At 39.7% G+C, this 21827-nt stretch overlaps 1 protein-coding gene across 2 annotated transcripts in view; it reads right to left on the bottom strand.

Annotated features, from left to right (window-relative positions):
• Positions 688-21827, bottom strand: part of TAF4B (TATA-box binding protein associated factor 4b) — a 60433-nt gene continuing 39293 nt past the window's right edge. For both annotated transcript variants that reach the window (XM_021388376.1, XM_021388377.1), the window contains exons 14-15: positions 14169-14288; positions 688-3095 (exon numbers count right to left, since the gene is read on the bottom strand). In XM_021388376.1, the coding sequence (XP_021244051.1) occupies positions 2928-3095; positions 14169-14288 (288 nt within the window). In that variant the 3' untranslated portion in view covers positions 688-2927. The remainder of the gene's footprint in view (positions 3096-14168; positions 14289-21827) is intronic.

Genomic DNA, 21827 nt, shown 5'->3' with positions numbered 1-21827 from the left:
ATAGTTCCCTAGACAGCTCGGTGCATCAGAAAGAAGCACTAGACTAACAGACCATCTGGACAGCAAGAAGTGCCTGGAGTGAGCTTTAGACCCCTTGCAGCATCCATGACATAAATGGCTCTGCTGCTAAGTGCTGAGGCTGGAACACAAGCATTCCAGCAACCAAGAAGCATGGGAGAACAATGTCAGGGTTCGTCTTCATTATCTCATAACTGAGCTTTTACTATTTCTGTAAAGAACTGTTTGCCTTCCCCTAAATGAAGGTGAGTCTGGGAAAAAGGGGAAGGTAGTCCCATGATCATCCCTCCTTCAACTCCTGGTGTGGCTGAGCAAAGAGGTCACTTGCTCTTCTCAGAAGCAAAGCTGAGCTTGAATGAGACACAGGCTGAACCCTTGGGAAGAAGACAAGTAGTTTTAGCCTTTGCACCTTCACCAAGGCCTTGGCTCCTCCTCTCTGAAGTCAGGCCTAAAACTGCTGAAAAACTTTTTGAAAATGCCTGCTCTTCCTCCTAAAGTTTTGAGAATGAGAAGGGGAGACAGAACTACTGAACAGGCAACTTGCTGTGACAGCAATAATGAAAGCATGTAATCTACGTTGCAAGCAGGCAATAAAAACATTCAATTATCTGTTAAAGTTTATTATGTATATCTATTTATCATGTAACTTATTTTCTCTAACACCTTTTATTTTAAATGCCTCCTTGGTTTAAAGAACAGGCAGGCCCATATGCAGATGCTCATCTGTGTTCTCCTACCTGCACTTAATTAGTTGTGAGTTGCTTCAAAAGCAATTTAAGAGAGTGCTTCCATTGCACATTGCTGAGGTCTGAGAAGCTTCCTGTGTTTCTGCTTCCCAGAACACGTGCAAAGTACCTCTGTTCAGCTGATAAAAAAAAAAACAAGAACACCTCTGTGCTGACTGACAGGGGAAGCTGGACAAATGAGGGGCTGCTTTTACACTCTGCCCACCACTTGCCTTCAAGTAATTTTTTGCTCTGTCACCCAGTTCTGTTCAAAAACCTTAGAAAACAGATGCTTATCATTAAGACTTCAAGTTGGGCAACAGTGCCAATCACCGTGATGGGCAGATAGCTGGGGCTCGCTCTCAGAACCACGCCATTAGTCATGGTGATGACAGCTTCAGATGCTGAATTTCTCATGCTAGGAAATAGACAAAGTTAGCTATTTATTATTTTTAATAAAATAATTGCTTTAATGCAGTATTTAAAATAATTTTAAACATCTGATCAATAAGATACAGTACACAAATATGGAAAATGCTGCACTTTACATAAAAAGTAAAGCTAAGCATTTAATTATACAAAACAATTTTGCCTGATGCTATCAATATCTTGCAAACTATAGCTTAGTCAAAGTACTGCTTTTCTTATATATATATATATATGCCATATATACATATATAAATAATGTACAGCATTCATTTGCTAGATTTGTTTACTACTGTTTCAACACAAAAAAAAACCTGACTCAAAACTTACTGAATTTGGTAACTATATGCAGTGGTTCTGATGGTAGAGGGCGTTTAAGTTATCACTTTAAGTTTTAAGGTAGCATGCCAAATAACCATAGGAAGCTTGTTCCTTGAAAGAAAAGAAGTTTTAGCAGGAAGCCATTCAATATATCAGTGCCTTTCCCACTGGTCCTGGGAAGCAGCCATGCTATGCAGCATGTGTCATGGGACGCAAAGTGTCTGGAGGCTGAGGAGAAGGGTGACCAGGAGCTTTTCCCTTCTACCACAAGGCAATCTTTACCAGCAGAGCAGAAAAACTTTGAATCTATTCTAGCAGTCTTAGTAGTCTGGAGTAATCCTCCTCACTGAATGGAAACGAGGCAACTGACTAAACTAACTACTTTCTACTTGAAAAGTTTTCCTGTTATACCACATTAAGGTATGATAAACGTTAAGCTGACAACTAAATCAGTATTCTCAATAAAGCAGTGGATCCTGTGCTTTGCAAACACTACGCTTCTCCTTAAGAGTCTCTAGCTGTAAAGTTTCAGAATATTTAACATATCTCAAGTTTTCCCCTTCTTGCAGTCAGCACAGGTTTTGGTTCATTTCTTTCTAAATCTAAGCTTAAATTCATTGCTATTTTTGTTTTGTTATCTACAGAAAGAAAAACATAAGAGATCAGTTTCTTCTTTTTACCCTTCTTTTTTAGGCTTTTTCACTCCCTGTGTTCAAGTTTAGTAACTCCAGATTTTCCCAAACATCAAAATATGCCCTACCTACACTGCTTGGTGTACTTCAACCACAAGAACGACCAATTTGTTCATCATCCCTCAATCGCTTTTCTCAGCAGAAAGGGGAAGGGGACAGTTGAAGTGATGTGGGGAAGTGTCCCGTGCTCCTTTTGTTTGATACTCTGCTCCACAAAGTAGCATTCAGTAGTAATTCTAAACCCAGAAAATTAAGGACATCTGATTTAAGGAGATTTGTTGAGTCAAACAGGCAATACATTAGCATGTTGATTGACTGCTGGTTCATGAATAAATACCGTTGTCATACTGTGCAGTGCCTTTAAAGTGTTACTTGTCCCCTACTTAAGTTTGGATTAGAAGAAGGCACTACAAACAGATGTTGCAGATTCTGGAGTACTGAAGCAAGTTTACATACATAAACTAGGTACACATATCAAGCCCTCAGAGCCTGCAAGACACATAAATGCAAGGTAGTCAGGGGCTCGTGTGCGCAGCTCAGTGTTTTCACTGGTTTACAGACTGGTTTAAGCCAAACATTATTAAAAACCCTAGCGGTGCTAAGTTAGGTATTTAATAAAAATGTTTATCTGTAAACAAGAGTTATCCTTACAACGGATCATCTTCCAGAAATTGGAATTTCAAGTGCAACAATGCTTCAGTGTTTTCTTTGGCAGTAGACAGCAAGTTGAAATGTGAAATTCAAATCACTTCAGAAGAGCACGATACAAGGTTAGAGAATGCTTCATCTCCCTCTCTTGTTCCATGCAGAATATCAAGTCCCTGAGACAGACACGAGTTATTCTTGGACGAAGAAGCTGTTTTGTAAGGCTAAAATTTGACGATCCAGGAGCAACTCCACTGCCATTCAAACCCTAAGAGTGGAAGGGGAAAGGAGAGAGAAAAACATTAACATTTCATGTCAATACAAGTTTTTAAATCAAACTGGTTGGGTTGTACTGCCGACTTGCATAGAAGTAACCTGTTGATGTTCAGCTTTACTTGCTAGAAACCAGAAATCCAGATGCCCTTGGTACATTAGATACTTCAAAAGACAAAGCAAACATCTGCCAGTTAATTGTTTACTCCAGTCAAAGCAATGAAAAAATTCTTACTTAAAAATTCCTTTTTTTCCTTAAACAATATTATTGTAAGATAAGTAACTGCTGTTTCACTGAAGTCATACTAAGCAGCTCTGCTTTCTCACTACAAGCTCACTAAGAAAGGGGTTCTACCACTGTTCCTGTGCAGAGCCCTACATTGTGCTCCTAGTTGCAAGAGCTCCAGATGTTTATATCACTTCTTGAAGAAAACCATCACTGTGATGGACACGAGCCTTGAAACATGGTCAGGAGAAACTCCTACCCTGGCCATAATCTGTCAAATGTCCTTTGCAAGACATATACACAGTCAAAGCATCTGTGCGTTCAGAGTGCTGTATCCAAGCCTATCCATCTCAGACAGCAGCCTCACTTGGTTATGAAAGCACAATTGGTGTGGAGATGATGATCTTTAGTAGTTATACATTCAGGCTATTGGAATGAGCAACCCCCATGCATTCCAAAATGCCCTAAGATTTATTATTAGGGGTGGGGAGGAGGAAGATTACCATGAGCTGCACAATAGACTGGCTACTTATCTTGGAGCCAATCTATGCTACACAGCCAGTCTCTTATCACTACTGGAGGGTTCTTGGTAATGAATGCAATTTGTACAAATACGAGTGCTCAGTCTCTGTAACTTCAGCAAGGCAATGCCTGCCAGCATCAACACCACTTGGAGATGGTGTTGTTTGGATGCTGTGCTAACTATATCAATTCTTACCCTAACACTCTCTGTAAGACTTCAGCAAAATGACTTTGCCCACTTCGCTTAGGGAAATCTGGTTAAAAAAACTCATATATTAGATACAAATACCAGTGGTGGACTATCTATAGCAGTGAATGCTACTGTTGTTAGGAGGAAAGCATTGAAATTTATTTAAAAAAAAGAAAAAAAAAAGATTCACCAGAGAGCACATACTAGCCACAGAAAACCCAGGGCATACTGCAGAAATGGAAGCTGTATTTCTTACTAGCAGCATGCAGGGTATTCAGCACCATTTCATTTGCTTTACAGTCGATACTATTAAACACTATGAAATGCCATCATTTGAAACTTTCAGTTTGTTAAATGGCTTGGAACAAATGCGCGTGTGGGGAAGACTGCTGGCCACATAGCACAGAGAGGGCACTGCTGTCCTGGTAAGACACAAGGGGGTCACAGTTCAAGTTTGTCATATGACAGCCCCGAAGGATCCAGGGAGAAGATAGCTCTGCAATGCAGCTGCCAGCACGGGTTGAAAAGGAGGTCAGTCCAACAGGATGCGGCAGAAGGCCTGAGGCAACATTATAAATGAAACAAACCCCAAGGGTTTTCAGGAACCCAACAGTAATGTCCTTTGTAATTCAAAGAACTTTACGGAGGGGAAAGTATTTTCTCTCTAAATAGTCATTAGGCCAGGAGACTTACCTTTAGAAAGATGCAAACCAAAGCCACCTCGATCCAGTTTTCCCCCTTACAAAAAGAAGGCAGACATCACAAATCTCCGAGTCTGCTTTGGAAGCTATCACAGCAGCAAGCTGTTAAAACAGAGAAGCTCTAAGCCTCTCATGCTTGAGACAGAATTATGGATTTGTTTATTCTTAAATTCTTAGCCATCATGCCCAATGCAGGGACAAAGAGTGATGTTTTGCAGTAAAGTCACTTCCAAGGCCAAAGCTTATACTGGACTTCTGTTTGCTAAGACAGACAGTTCATATTTTTCAATTTCACACAGCATCAAACAGGCCTATCAGAGTATAGCATATCAGGGGCTCTTCAGCTAGCTACTGGACATATCTAAACCAATGGTTGCCACATCCAAGTTAAAAGGTCCCTCTGTCAAAGTGCAAGATGGTTTAAAAATCAAAGTAGTCAGACAGCATAGATCATTCCAGCCCAGACTGGACTGCAAACAGGCTCTGTATGGTCAGGGAACTCATCCTACACAAAACCTCCTGCACTTCTCTGAACAGTTTTCATGGCGATGAGCACTAACTAGTTGCCTCTCACAGCTGCATCAAAGCAGTTTTTTTGATGGGTTTTGAACACTGGAACAAACAATGTAGGGTGATACAGTATCTGTATCTTTGTAGTAAAACATTTAAGGAACCAGAAGTAAAAACACTTGAAATTATGTTGTCATCTGCATACCACAATGAACCATCGCACACATGCTTCAGTGTCAAAGAGCTTAACCAGTGCCTAACCCTGAGCTCTCCAGCTGACACAAAGGATGCTACATGGAAGGGCCCTCTGCTGCTCCATTCCCAGAAGCCTGCTCTTCAGCAAGTTCCTGCTGTGCAGCAGGTCAACCTCATCCCGCCTTAGACAAGTACCAGCAGCCCTTTTCTTTACATTTTATATACCCCTTTTTGAACAGAAGCTCCCTGATGCTGCTTTTCAGACCTTAGTATTTGTGTTCAAACAACACCAGTCTGTACCTTACCCCCAGATATTTCTATTACGTTCCCTCCAGTGGGGCAGCAAATTGCTGTGCAAAAAGGAGAAAAAGATGTCTTGTTAGTTTGGGAGGTTCTTCACTGCAGAAGTCTTCTATCTACTCTCAGACACATTTGTCACCCTTTTCTGAGGAGAACTGAAAAGTAAGGCTTTTAATTATCAGTACCTCAGGGAGTAAACAGGCAGGGGAATTACTCAGCACAGATAGTGCCTGCCCAACAGGGTATCAGCAGCAGTGCTGCAGCTTTAGTATAGCTTACAGGCCCCATCTGTAACTTAAGTAAGGTACTGCAGCAAATTGGGCCTCTGCACCACTGGAAACTACCTCTCACAGCATGCAGAGCAGCTGGCTTTTAGCCATCATCACAAGGCTACACAGGCTGCACTTCTGTGCTTCACCTACCCTCGGAGTCTGGTCAAATCAGCAGCATTGTCAGAGCAGCATGCCTTTGTGATCCTCATAGCCTTTTGTATGTTCCTAACAGAGATCAGTTACTCTTACTCACTGTGGCAACAGAAAATACTGTGCAGCTCCTGCAGCAGTTCCATACCTGTTTTGCAGCTACTGTCGTCAGGAGGCTGCTCCCAAAACACAACTTTAAGATCTTTAGAGCTCTCTCCAGTGGCCAGATGAAGAATTAAATATTGATTCTCTTTCAAAGGCAAGAATGAATTTGATAAAGAGCCACAGCTGTCATGACAGTAAGGCTGCAAGACAAGAGTCCTCCTTTACCTGAGCTACCACCATACTCCTAATTCCTAGTCTCCAAGGTACTTGGAGCACACAACCTAGAAGTCTGCATCTTAAGCGCTGGCAGGAATACCAGAGCTGTTCAGAGCTATTACACAGGACCTGAAACAACACTCAAAGGTCGGCAGAACCCTGCCTTTCACCAACGTGAATCAGGCTCAGTGAGCTCACCTGGCAGAGAACGCATTCCCAAATTCCCAAAGTTAATGGCTTCACATCAACTGCATTCAGAATTTTCAACTCTCAGTGTGGTTTCACAGAGGGGCACTTTCAGGGAGCAAACTTCAGTCAGATGTTAAAAGTAGAGTCAGGAGCTCTCAGTTTAATTTTTGGTGAGGCATAAATACTTTTAAGCCTCAAAGCTAAGATGCCAAGAGAGTAAGCTGTCATTGCAGCTCCACTGTGCATTACAAAAATATCACCAAAAAAGGAGTTTTCAATGGCATTTGTAAACACTGAGAAGCTAACAGCTGTTTGTAGCAGATACATTGTTGAGAGGCGGTACAAACAGCAGCCAGAGCAACTACTCTCATTCAGGTTCAATCCCCAGCTCTGTCACCTGTGGCCACACTGAGTTCTGCGATAGCCAGTGCGTCCTGTACATCACTCTCCTGTCTCATAGAAGGGAAAAAAAAAAGGTTAAAAAAAACCCATAAACACACTGTGGAGCGCTCCAACACTTTTCTGACTCTCCACCAGGAAGAAAGGTACCCTGTCAGAATTGTGGAAATGTTGCTTATGCAAATAAGTGCATAAAACAAAGTGAAGGAGTTAATACTCTGGTAGCAGTTAATACTCTGGTAGCAAACCAGCATCCTGATCCTGCCTATTCTGTCAAGCCTCGCAGTCTACTAGAAGTACTCCCACACTCGCAATGCTAAAATACTACGCTACTCAATGTTTATAAAAATACAGGATTTTTTTTTTAAGAAGTTGTTTTTGTTGTTGTTTTTCATGTGTTGATGTTTAAATCTCATAGACCATTAGGACAGATCAAGCTGATGTCTGAAAGGCTTAGATCTGTTTCCAGACTGTTTCGCATACAGCTGAAAACAAACATGTATATTTATGATGTTATCTGTAGTCTACAAAGAAGTCTCACCAAGCTGTCAGATCTATACAACAGAGAATGCTATCCAACTACACATTTTCCTCAGATTTCATCGCAACATTCCTACAAGTCCTTTCATATGGAGGCAACAACATGCTTTACATATTGAAACAAATTACTGTGAATGCAACGTCAGTTTATTCACTATTATGCCCAAGATTCATGTACGCATGTCACTTCGTGTGGCTACATCAGATGCTTAATCTGTACCTGGAGGTAATGAATACTATACAAATATGTCATGTTAGTTAATAGACAATTATTAAGCTGAAATTTTCTGGCTCTTTGCCACATCTTTTTAAGCAATGTATTGTCAACTAAATTATAAATCTCTTGACCCCTCACATGTCATCAACATTTCTGCGTTACCAATATGTTCAGCCTAAAGCTACAATGCAATTAGTCATTTAAATTGCAGATATCTTTCACACATAAGAAGAATTAGGTTCCTATCTAGCACAGAGAAAGCACGATGTGGGCCGATGAACTGTGTTTCTGAAACGTATGAATGGCAGCCGGGAATATTTTGGCCTATTTACAGGGGGAAAAATTCACATCAAGTTTATGTATGGCCTAGACTGACAGCAGCCAGGAAATTCAGAGCTCAAATTGAAACTCCATAGCTGATAGGGGTTTGCACATGTATCTGCTGCAAGACTCTAAGTAAGATGCTGAAGCTATACTTTATAATATTTTCCCCAAAGGTATGACTGCTCTGTAGACTCCTCAGTTGTCCAATAGTTTGAATTAAGAACTAGAAACTGAAATCAAAAGTCCGCATATGTTATGCATATGCAAAGAAGAAAAAAAGAAAAACTCTCCTGGATCACTTTAGACCTAAGTCTTAAAATGGGCTAGGACAGAGAAGGGAGAGAGAGAGACCGACACAGAGAGACACTCATTGAGAGAAAGAAGAAAACCCCTCAAGTGAAGAACAGATTTTGTAGCCTGGCTCTGAAGACCTACGTAAATGCAAGTAGTCTAGGTCTAATTTAAGGTGATTGGCTTTACATTCATTTTCTGCAGCTTTTAAGAAAATACCTTAGCAGATTATCATGTACCAATACCAAACAGCAGCCAGAAGCCTCCCTGTACCCCACAGATATGACAGCAAAACCCATCCTCCTCTGCAGAGCCAAGTTTAATTCACAGACACAGTCACATCCTGAATACAAATACTGAAGTAGATGAGTTATGCTAGCGTGTCCTCTCAGAGGAGGTCAGAAAGGTGGCAGTAACTTCTATATAACAGTGTAAAGCCACATGCCCCTTCCCTTGACTACCACACATCCCTTTCTCAAACACAAAAACAAAAAAAAACCAAACCAACACAGTAATTTGATTGTCACACTATGGGAAAACAAAATCTCTCTTCCTCAATCATTTGGTTTTCCTTCATTTTGCAAGAAAGGACTTGTTGCACAATGGCATAGTTCTTCCTAGGTCAGCCCAAAGAATATCACCAGAGCTTAAACATGCACCATTTACAGAATATGTTTGATCCACATGCATACTGGCATCCTAATCTGTAAAACAAGCAGGGTAAATCTAAGTTCTGCTAACAATGATCGGATGTGGCATGGAGCTTGCCCTAAAAGAGGAGATGACAAGCTTGCTTTCTCCACGCACATTCAATATTAAAAATGGAACAATGACCAGCATAGAATATATATTTCTCCTGTTTCTTCTTGCCAAATTTCTTTCCAGAAGGAAAATGCCAAGTTATTTGTGGACTGCAATATTGGAAGATGTGCATCACTCCCAGAAGTACATTATTTTATACTTGTTGACAAGAGCTAGGTGATTTACAGAGAGAATGTATTTGAATAGCTATACATTAACCCCAGAATTTCAGCTGCACCATTTGCTTCTGCAGCAGTACCCCAGCACTGCGGACCGGAAGGCCCACAGATCCACCAAGGGCAGCATTTTGAGCAGTGCTTGCAGACTTGCCCTCCCAGCTATGCCATCACTGCATGTGGAGGGAGAGCTGGCGTGCACCAAGCAACTTGATACAGCTATACTTACCCCCGAGGAAACCTCGGAGATCCCCCAAGAAGGGCTAAGAGATTTTTTGTAAAATTTTACCCACAGCAGCAATCAGATCGGGCAGAAAGTAAGAAAAGATAGCAGATTCACCTATGAGTCAATGTGACCAGCCTGGGAGAAGGCAAGTGAAGGCTACAACAACAGCATTCTGGCAAGGCAAACCTCAACACTTCCAGAGGGTTACTGTATTATTATTAAGCCAGAAAACAGATGAGGAAAAAAGCACTCTCCCAAAAAGTTACACTGACGTGCAGGCATCCAAGAAAGTTTTACTATACAAAGTAAAAGAATGGTCCAACCACAGTTTTTTGGTGCTGACCAGAAGAGTAACATTCAGTCTCTCCACTATCAAAAAATAGTTCTTTTTCTTCCCTATTGTGTGAAAATGCACAAAAACATTGCTCTTGGTTCAAGATGGAAGACAAGTTGGGAACCGTAACACCTTCTGTTTAAGGAAAGAAAATTGTTTATAGACCCAGAACTGTAGCCTGCTTCCTCAGGGAAAAAAAAAAAAAGGGAATAACTTGCATGGATTTTCAAACTTCTAAGATTCCAGTTACAGTGAGAACTAGACAAAGCCATTTTCAGAATGGCTTTGACATCAGAAACACAGCAAAATTAAATCAAAAATGATCTTGGACTATTTCTCAATATTGAAAACATTACAGAGTATGCTACTAACCAATAAAAAGCCATGAAACAGAACATAAGATCAGAAAAATAAATCTGTGGCTTCAAATTTACTTTTGCCGATTTGTTTTACAAGAAGTGGTCTCCCTTTCTTCAAGATAAGTTATGTCTCAAGTCTTCCCACTCTTTTATTCATTAGTATTCCCCACATGATGGGGAAGGATAAAGAGGTGAGTAACAAATACACAAACCCCAAAACACACATGAATCAAATCTAAAAGACTCCCACACTTTTGTATCCAAAAGTGTCCAGAAGGACCAGAATGAGAGATGAAGCTATTACCACTTCTGAAATACAAGTAGCACCAGTTACCACAGTAGATGGATTTTCTTACCAGGATCTTCTGAAATTGTAATTTCTGAACAATACCATTCAAGTGTCAAGTTGCAATAAAGTCAACGTGCAAAATTAACATGCGAAGCTACCCCAACTAGTGTTTGAAAGAAGAAAATTACAGAATTCCCATTATACTGTTTTGTTGTTGTTGTTGTTGTTTTCCTGGGCCTTATTTTTTCATTCTGTGATCTTCATGGATTTGCCCCTACTACCGTTTCAAGTGCAGCAATGTGTAAGCAATAAACAAACAGGGCAGGATCCAGTTTACCGCTTTCAGGTCCAAATCAGTTGAGAAAAGCTCCTCTGGGCAGGAGCATCTGGGCAGGATTTACGTTCATTTGTTACATGCCACTCTACGAAGTGATGTGCCTGCTGGTAAGCAGGTTTTTAATTGTAAAGCACGTGCTTGTGCTCCATCACATTTTAGGTCCTGAATTAAAATAATCCATAATAGGTCTACTTAAGTAAAGAAATCATAATTTAAGAGAATACAGTGTGGTGAATGAGCAACAATCAGGGATTCAAATATCCCAGGAAAAAGACTTTCCAGAAGAGGTACAAAGCCAGGTGGTTGAGCGTGGAAGAAGCAGACACCCAGAGCAGAGGAACCATCTCAAATAAACACATTCATTTGTGGAGAAACAGTCTGCTTAGAAAATGCTGTTTTTCACCCTTCGCACTCACTGTTACTACAACATAAGGTATCAAAACCAATTCCAACCAAGTCCATTAAGCTGCATACTTTCAGTATCCATTACATTTTGGTACTGGATAAAGATATATATGAAATTTGCTTATAGTATTTCACTTTTTCAATAGTGTAACTGGTTATTTCTTCCCTGTCTCTCCAAATACCTCAGGGCTTCAGTTTACATCAATAACAGATTGAAATAATTCATTTCCTTTAATTATTACAGTAGACAATGATTTAAAAAGCTGAATGCACAACTTTGCTTTAAGAGAGACTTAAGAGATACAGACACTGTACAAAGAACATTAGGCAAGTTGAAGAAGTCTCAGTTAAAAACATCACTGATTTCATTCAATACTATCAAAGGATCACTCATATTCAGGAATAATTCCTTCCATCATGCCTGTCTGCCAAGATATTAGGCTTAAAAAATGGTCACAGGAGTATTATGCACAGATTTACTTTTTGACATTGCACAGTCGGGAAGTTCTGACATTTAATATTATTTGTGAGTGAAGCTGTCTGTATTTGCAATTTGAAATGAGAAAGTACATCCTGCCTGTTTAAATTATTCTCAGACAGGTTGCCCGAAAAGATGATTTTAAAGATGCCCAAATGTGTATCAGCCTAAGGCCATATTGTACTTGCTTTCAGTTTCAAAGACCTCCTTTCATCTCTGAAGAATGGAATGTTGTTTACTGCTCAGAATGTTTTGCCATGTTATCATGAATGTATTACAAATGTTCTGCTTCTTGAAATACAGTGTTTGTCTAAACCATTCCTTATTCTACGTGAGAAGTCTTAAGCCTTTTATAAATCTTGTTTGGATATATTGGGACACTTTAATGCTTAGGTATAAAGAGCCTTCACAAGTCTGTCATCCTGCATAATTTCACAAAAAAAATAGAGAGGTCTGCAGAGAATCAGAGAATTGCTTTCTGGTAGCATGAAGCTTAAGTACTAGATGTTGGAATGCATGTGAAAACAAAAGTAGCTTCATTAGCAGAATTACTTCCCCCTTCTTCCCTTACAACTCAGTAACTAGTAAGGCTATCTGTGAGAGAAACACCTTAAAAATAGCAGATACATTTTTGATAATGAAACACAATCAAAGTTTATGGTGAGTTTTAGGCACAGTCTGCATGTTCTTTTAAAAATGACAATGTAAATAATGGATTGCCACCTTATAATACCAACACTTTTCCATTTCATTTTGGCAGAATTCTGTAATGCTTTTAATAAAACAGATACATTGCAGCTGATGAAAAATAACTGAAAAGCACCCAATAGGCAGACTTGTTAAATATTCAGAAACAAATCTGGCAATAATTGTAGGAAACTACTATGAAGAAGAGGAATAGTTATTTGATAGAAGCTTGGGAAAAAAAAAGAAAGGGGGAAAAGTTCTCATGCTGTACTCTTTTTTTCAAATCTTTCCAGGGATATTACAAAAAAAATCTGTGCTTCCAGCTTCATGAGAAAGCGCATCAAAAAGCATGAAAGAAGCGAAGAGTAGCTACTCAAAAGCTGAGCATGCTGCTTTCTATAGCTTGTTTAGATACCAGTTCCTTCACTTGCAGTAAATAGCAAGCTTTTAAGGACTTACGTGTCTGTCTCCACAACAGAACCAAAAAAATAATTGAATAAATAAATAAAAAAATCAAAGAAATAAGTTTACCCCACCTCCTTAGAGAAGACTTTTGTCAGGCTGAGAGGAAGCCTACAGGCCAGATACCACCACCACTGTCTCAAGTTATGTTGTAAATATTAGTTGAGCTTTATACAAGGTCTTCCCAGATTCCAGCATGCAAAAATGCAAGAGTATTTTCATTCAAGCATATATTTAAGCTTCTGAGGACACACGTAGAAAAAAGGCCTTAAGGTTTATCAGACAGGAAAAGCACCATTTCCACCATAAGTTACTTCCTGGGGCTTCTGCTCACTGTGCTTAGGTCACAGGCCAAGCAGCCATTCACTCATGCAGCACTGAGGCTTCACGAGAAAGAATGGCAAATCTGGCAACATTTGCATCGCAGCTGGCAATACCCTTCTCCCATTTCCAGCCAAGATGATGATTTCTAACAGAAGCAGGCTATCAGTCTTCTTGGAAAGAACTTCTGCAGCCTCATTAACTGTTTCCAGGTTTTGGAAACAGTTAATCTCCAGCAGAACATTAAGACCTACGTTCAGACCAAGGTCTGTTAAAAGGACCTTCAAGGCATTTTTAAAGTGCTGCATGAGACAGAATAAGAGATCTGACTCACTGCAGGAAGAGAATGGTCTAGCTTTATGTATTTATTTATTTTTGGTGGGGTTTTTTTGTGATATAGCCAAGGAAAACTCAGAGCATAGTTAACAAGAGTCCCTATGCATTGCACATAGAAAGAAGTGCACAATCAAATGCCAGTTTCATTTCAAAAAGCCATCCAGAACTACCATGAGTTCAACTGCTGATCCATGACAACTAGCTGCCATGGAAGGCTACTACAGAGCATTATTATCCAGAAGTTTCTCTGAGCCACCACTTGATTCAGTTAACACACAACGTTCCTCATAGTTCTTCATATAACACACAAGCATCCCCGTTAAATTTACCAGAAGTAATCCTTGCAAGTATCTAACACAGGGACTGGTTTTCTTACTGCAGGTAACTAATCATTTTGTAAAAAGAGAATTCTTTTTCCCTGTAGGAATTTCCTCCTACAGAGAAGAATGAAACTAGTTCAATATGAAGATACAACACCACCATGCAAGTCACTGCAAGCCATCTCAATACCTCCGTCCCAGATCCAGCGTTTGATGAATCCAGTGGTCTCTTCTTCCTTGGTCCAATGGCTGCCAAAGCTGTAAGGTTAGCTTCTCTCTGTTGCATTTGTGCTAATTCCAACTGTTGCATCTAATTCAAAGAGAAAACACCTACATTAAATACAGTACACAGTATCCTAAAATGCTAGTTTGGTTTTTTTTTAATCACAGTTTCAGGAAGTTCTGCAATGCTTACTGCAACAACATATTTGACAGCATCATTTCATGTCTTTCTGGACACACTTCACAAATTCCAATAAGTTGTTCTTGAAATATTAACAGTCCTACAGGCAGCACTGCATAAATAACACTTTTTATGGAGACTGCACTGTGGTATCAACACAGTCACAACAGGAGCCTCGCTGCTGGTTCCTTACATCAGAAACCATTGCTGATTAGCAGAGAACATTTCATCAGAAGTGATGTATGTGATTGCATTAGTATTAAAAGTTGAAGCTACTGAGCTTTATGAATTAAGAATATGCATAGTTCCCAATCTCAATTCATAACCATTAGACACTAAAATTGTTCAAACCGTTTTACCCCAACCACTTGATGTAACCACTCTGAAACATCTCGTTATCCAGCTAAACAGGATGCTCTCATTTCACTGCTGTTTTCCCATGCCCTCCCCTGAACATATTTGAATCTCCAAATATATCTGAAAGCAAGTTAGAGATGTAGATGTGTTGGCATATATTTGGTTTTCACTCAACTCCAAAATCCCTCAATGCAAAGACAACCTCTGCCTGAGTTAGGTAACTTAGGATGGGATTATTTATTTAAAGCCAGATCAAGTAGCCAGCAGATCTCTTCAACAATATTTTTATGAGCCCCAAGTAACAAGGCAAGACTCCCCCTTCTTTCACATGTTTGAGGATAGGAAATAGCCTCCAGAACAGAGAAGGAAGAAGAGAAGGATGAATGAAGGCATATGTCCACACTTCAAGATACATACTATTTTGCTCTGTTCAATAGACGCCAGCTGCTCTGGAGCTCAACCCAAGCAAGCCTGTTGACAGACCTGCTAGCTTTGCCCCCTTGCTAATACAGCTACACTGCTTTCAGATGCTTCTGCTGTCCAGCTGGGAGCACAGGTAGAAGGGAGCACTCTCCCTGAAGAAAACACAGCTTCCCTATTTTATCAGGCCGAGTTTGTCCTCCAACATAAATCTCTGAGTTTGATGTCAGTCTTTGGATGATCTGACATGCAACTGTAATAGTCCCTCAGCCAGCACTCTCCCTGCTCTCAGAACTTACGAAATCTGTTTAGACCGGAGTTCTCTGCATGCGTGTGCATGCACATGTTTTTAGAAAAGAACGCACCGCCACAGCATGGCAGCAAATTATCCAGTTCTCCTCCCTTCCTCCCCCCCAGTCATTAAAAAATTAATTGGAATTCCTCATTCAGTCAGTACAGTTATTTCACTTATTAAGCCTGAAATACACTGCTTGCTTTTATTTTTGCTTGCTTTTCAGCTGTCTGAGATTTCACTTGGAGAAAAATTCAACTTGAAAGACCACCTGAGCTTGTCACTCCTACATTAATTACCTACTCTACTTGCTACTACTACTTAAATCAGAATCTACAATAAAGGATTATTGTTGCCATTGTTTGTTTGTCGCAGGGGCAAAGGGAGGGTTTTTCTTTCCCCTTTTATAATTTTGCTAATTTCATTTTTTCTAACTTTTACTTCAGATAGACAGACTCATTCTTCTTCACATCAAGCATTGCATTAGCTATGATATTGAAAAGAAAGAAAAAAAGGAAAAAAGGTATTTCAGTGAATGATTCCTAAATGGACATCTTTCCATTTAAGACTGAAAAAACACACATGCTCAAGATTTTTTTCAACAGAAATCAGAGAATGAAGACTTTGCTATGAGTAGTTGCCTTTTTTTCTTTTGTGATGATGAGACAAATGATTCAGTTATGTAAACAGCAAAATTTACAAGTCAGCATCCATCATACTATCTAGGCTTTTGCTTACAGAAAATAGCAGTACTTCTGCAACACTAGACACCATCATTCACTTACCACATGCTTTTCTTGCTCTTCTGCTCAGTGTAAACATTTACAACTTTATTCATCAGAACTAATGTAGTTCTGTGTGCTTAATATCTTCCCCTCAAAGCACTTTTTTTTCTTCAAGTTATACCGCATTGTTTACAAGAATGTTTTTAGAGACCGTAAAGTTGTATGTATCCCTTAAACTTGAGAAGTGTTAGTGCTCCACAGTTGTTCAAGGCTACCTCCAGCTGGCCTAATTATATAAAACGTTGCAGAACTGATGGACCTTTCACCAAGCAATTCCCAAGATGATGCTGGAAACACCTCATTACTATAATCTACTCCTGCAGTAACTTCTCCACCTCGTATTCAGTCAGATTTTTCAAATCAGTCAGCATCAGATAAAGGCTTCAGAGCAAAAGAAACAAAAAAAAAGGAAATTGTAGTCTTGCTGCATCTGAGATCATTATTGAGACAAATGAATTTGAACATTCAATCTCCATAATGTACTCAACAGATTCCCATTCAGAGACATGGGCAGTCATCCAAACTACAGCAAAGTCAGCAAAGCCAGCAAAGTCATCATTTCAACAAGTTTTGTTCCCTTTAAAAGCGTAGTATTAATGTCCAAACATTGTGCAAGCAGTTAGAGGACAGGGGATAAGAAAATGGTGAAGATAACATCACGGGACAGCTGAGAATACTGACTGGCTAGCTACTGTTGCATTTTCCTTAACAAAATTAGGAAAAAGCAAGAGGCAACTATGCTGAGTCAAGTCTCTTTTAACCAGCATATTTGTAGCACACAAATTAGGGCAGAAAGATCATTGCAATATGCAAAAGACCTTAAGACAAGTATATACACCACATTGAAATATAAAGCAGAGAAAATACATCTAGCATTGTTTCCCTTCTTGGGGCTGCTTTTTTAATATTGGTATCTCTGAATAAAATAGGATATAAATAGAAACTGTCACATTCAGACTTGTATCTTGAAAACAGATTTTTTTTTTTCTTCAAGACAGAAGTGTATAATGGCAATTCAAGAGGGGCTGGGTGAACCTGTCATATGTTGACCCACAACCAGCTGGTTTCTCCCCTCAATCTGACCTACTTCATCTACTGAAAGATGCTGCTGTTTCACCATGACATAGGAGTCGAATGCATGTTCCATCCCAAATTCATTCCTCAGGATCAGCGTGAAGAGGGGACAAGCTCCAGGCAAGAGGCAGATGAGTGCTCCTGCTCCCCCTTTCCTGATTTTTACATACATAAAGAATTACAGTACAAAGAGTTCTAAAAACCTGTGTATAAAGATCAAATTGCTATGAAAACGTCTCAGAACTTGTAAAATAGTCTTTGTTGCTGCTGGCCTTTTTAATAATAAAAATAGGGTTTAAAGTCTGGTCTTGCAGCAAGCAAGAATCTCTAGGGTGACACAATAACCATTTTAGCTAATCTGACCTGCAGCACAAATCAAGAAGTAAGGTATGTTTTAAAGGCCTCCCTTATACTGAAATGGCATTTGCAGCATGGCTGTAATCACACAAAATGAAAGGTTTTCAAATTGACCTCTCTGTTCTTCACTCAATCCTCTACTGAGGAAAATATTTCTTTTTCTGCTCACAGAAATTGTAGTCACGATGCCTCATATCCACATTTCAGAAAATATGCAATATCTATTTTTACTGTTACATCAATGACATTTTTGGTGGCATTTTAATATTAACAATTAAATTTCAAGCTGACAACAAGAAGCACTTGGGATGAAGTGTTGAGACTTTTTAAAGTTGATACTACATGCTGCTTTTAAGACTTTTGAGTCAAAAAGTACATAGCATGCGATTGTTCACATTATCAAAGCTCCAATAATTCAAGCCATGGAAATAAAGTTTTCCCTAAACCTGCACGGAAGAATCCCTTGTGCACAACAGAAGGAAGGAGAAAGTATACTCTACTAGAAATAAAGTAAACTCATTGACACCAACTAATCCATGAAGCAAATGGCAGCAGGTGACTGACATCAAGTAGGGAAAAAGGAGAGCTACCTTGCTGAATACATCTTCACTTTTGAAAAGGAGTAACAAAAGCGCTCATGTTCAGTCACAAAGCAGAACATGATTCCAGTATTTGGCATAAGCTTTCACAGAAGAAAAAGTTCACGAAACCTTTACTCTCTAGATTGTCAGTAACAGGTCTGAAGTTAAAGAAGAGCCAATGGCACTCATCCAGCACAACGCTAGCAGATGACATGCATCTGAAGAAATTAATGCCACTGCTCATATCTGCAGGAGTTCTGATATACAAAATACTAGGAAAAACAGAGAAAAATCTGAGAAGTGGAGGGAAAAAAAAATCTAAGCACTAGGAAGTTATGTTTAGGGGAAAAAAAGAAGCAAAGCAGTCTTGGCAACGCAGTAACAAGTAGAGACGTACAGATGGAAATGAGCTCAGACGAAATGGTGCTAAGACAGATGAGAAGCTAAACACTGGAATTCTGGATTTGGTTTTAACTGATACAGGCGAAGAGACTAAAAGGTGTGCCTAGAAGATACTGATTTTAATATCAAGAAAGAGCAGGGATTGGGATGTCTCCATGTACGATGTCGTAGGCTGACAGAGTATGGGACAGATTAAATAAAATATTTAAAGTAACAGAAGAACTGGCAGGAAAGGAAAGCAGGAAAGGCTGAAGACAAGTTAATGTATGCCTAAGGGTTATGTGTGCTACCCAGCAATAAGTACATCAGGAGTAATAAAAGCACTAAAGCAGATGAACAAGAATTTGTATAGGACTTGTGCGGGGGTGGGGTGGGGAAGTAAGGGCTACAGGCATACATAAGAGATATAAGACTCAAATACTTCCAGCTTCCACAATGAAGAAATTAAACAATAAATTAATATTAAAATATTACAGATAAGGCGAAGCAACTGTCACCAAATGACAACATTTCCTTTTTACTAGCTTGCAGCTGAACACCTACGTGGGTATATACTATTGCCCTTTACTATATGTTTTAAGTACCTTAACATTTAGTCCTTTAAAGTGGGGCACATAACGCACTGAAATGAGTTCCCGTCTTTTTATCTGTTCTTTTTCTTTTTCAACCACCTTTTTCAACTTTAGTTTCGTTGTGTTTCACTGTGTACTCCATCAAATTTAAAATCTTCCTGTTGTTCTCAGTTGCTTCTCCCCTTCATTGTCTTTGGAAGAAAGCTTTCCAATTTTTTTGCACTCCCTTTAAGCATTTTAAGGAACTTGTGACAAAAATGAAAAATAAACCTTAAAAATCTGTTTTTGGTTCTCAGCCTCTCACATTGGTTGTCATAAAGCTCAATGAGCATTACTGCCTCCAGCCACTACCTTTTCTATACAAAATGTTCTGCCCTACAGGTTGAATGCTGCTGAAAAGCAGAGTTCTCATATGGGGGGCATTCTCTGAAGAAAACTGACATTTGAAGGCAGCATATTTAAACATTTACCATCCTCTCCTCTTGCCTATAACGCAATTTCTCTTCTTGCAATTGCTTCCTTTCAAACTGTTCTAATTAGCCATACAATTAGTTTCTACTGGCTTCCCCCTCTGTTGTAATTTAAAAGTAGAAAGGCAGAATAGTATGCACTGAGCAGATATGCAGCCTAACTTAGAGAGTCGTACACAATACTGTAGATTTCTTTCAAGTTAATATTCCATATAGATGCTTCAGTGGCAAAACAGGCCCTAAATTAGCTGTGTCCTCCAAAACCAGGTGCCTTAAATATTTATACCTAAGGGTTGCAACAAGATCTCCTGGAAAATAACAGAAAATTTTAGCAACACAACCATGAAGCAATCTACCACAGGTTAAAAAAAATAGAAAAACAGAAGAGTGGTTTAGTTTTGATTCTCCTTCAGTTGATACTTGACATTTTCTAATATATAAATAACTAGGCACCTACAGAATTAAATAAGGCGAAGAAGTTACTGCACCCTAATTTTGCCCATTCTTGTTAAGAATTCCTCAGGTCTGGATTGCATATTTCATTTTACCAGCTTTTTAACAAATACTGATGTATTTCTGTGCTCTCTAGAACAACTGCAGTGTGCTCTACCCTGCACAGTCCCATCAGTTTGCCTTACTTAGAGGCCCAGAGAAGTTCACGTGTGTCTACCACCCAGCAGCAAGAGAGCATCAAGCTCTCTTTATGCATGTTGTTGGACACAGCTGAGGCTAATTCTATTGTGAGGCCAAGAAAAAGGCAACAGCACCCCAACAAAGCTATCCGCTACCCCTTAGTTTTCATTGCTTCTGATGCTCTTTGTGAGAAGACTGCTCATTATTACCACCAGACCTGCATTACCACAGCAGAAGAAATGGATCTGGGGTTGTTGGTCAACGCTTGGCTGAACATGAGCAAGCAGTATGCCCAGAAAGCCAAGAAGGCCAATTGCATCCTGGCTTTTATCAGAAATAGTGTTGCCAGCAGGAGCAGGGAAATGACCATCTCCCTCTATTCAGCCCTGGTGAGGCCGCACCTTGAGTACTGTGCTCAGTTTTGGGCCCCTCGCTACAAGAAAGACCTTGAGGTTCTTGAGCACGTCCAGAGAAGGGCAACAAAGCTGTGAGGGGTCTGGAGCACAAGTCTTATGGGGAGCAGCTGAGGGAACTGGGATTGTTCAGTCCGCAGAAGAGGAGGCTCAGGGGAGACCTTATCGCTCTCTACAACTACCCGAAAAGAAGTTGTGGCAAGGTGAGGGTTGGCCTCTTCTCCCGCATAACTAGCAATAAGATGAGAGGGAATGGCCTCAAGTTATGCCAGGGGAGATTCAGGTTAGATATTAGAAAATATTTCTTCTCCAAGAGTGGTCAGGCACTGGAATAGGCTGTCCAGGGAGACGATGGACTCACCATCCATGGAGGTGTTCAAGAAGCATTCAGATGTCATACTAAGGGACACGGCTTAGTGGGGAAATCTTGGTGGTAGGCAGACTGGATGATCTTGGAGGTCTTTTCTAACCTTGGTGATTCTATGATTCTATGATTCTATAACAGGACTGTAGCCAGCCCTTGCAAGACATTACTTTAAAACCAGTCACAGTCCTTACAAACCTACAACACCTTGAAGATTTTCAGCTGGTGTAACACTGTGCGTTCACTCACTCTTGGGAGTCTCTCTCAACACTAAAGAATGTTTAAGACATCTTCCACATGCAGATTTCTCCATCTCACCATGCATTCCACCAAATGATTGCCCTTGGCACAAAAATAACTGGCTGTTACTGTATTTTTGTCATTATTTGTAGTCCTAACATTTCTTCTATTAAGAGTTTCTAAATCTAACCCATACTTTCAGACAATTACATGTCCATTACAGTCTCTCAAAGAAACTGTGAAAAGGTTATTTAACCCCAAAACATATTTAATGGAGTGTTGAGGGGGGGCTTTTGCTTTTCAGAAAAAAATACTTGCTATTATCTTCCATACAGCTGGTTTTAAAATATTCTTAATAGTACCTCAGCTGCTCTTTTCTTATCCATCTTCAGAATACTAGGATGACAACCACATAAATAGGCATTTGGTTCACTTTTCAGTTCATTTAATAATCTAACCTTCAGAAGGACTTCCATTTCTAACATT

This window comes from Numida meleagris, chromosome 2 (genome assembly GCF_002078875.1).
Source record: "Numida meleagris isolate 19003 breed g44 Domestic line chromosome 2, NumMel1.0, whole genome shotgun sequence".
NCBI classification, from domain to species: domain Eukaryota; kingdom Metazoa; phylum Chordata; class Aves; order Galliformes; family Numididae; genus Numida; species Numida meleagris.
Note: the sequence above shows the minus strand (reverse complement) of the source record. Positions and strands in the feature narration are given on the sequence as shown.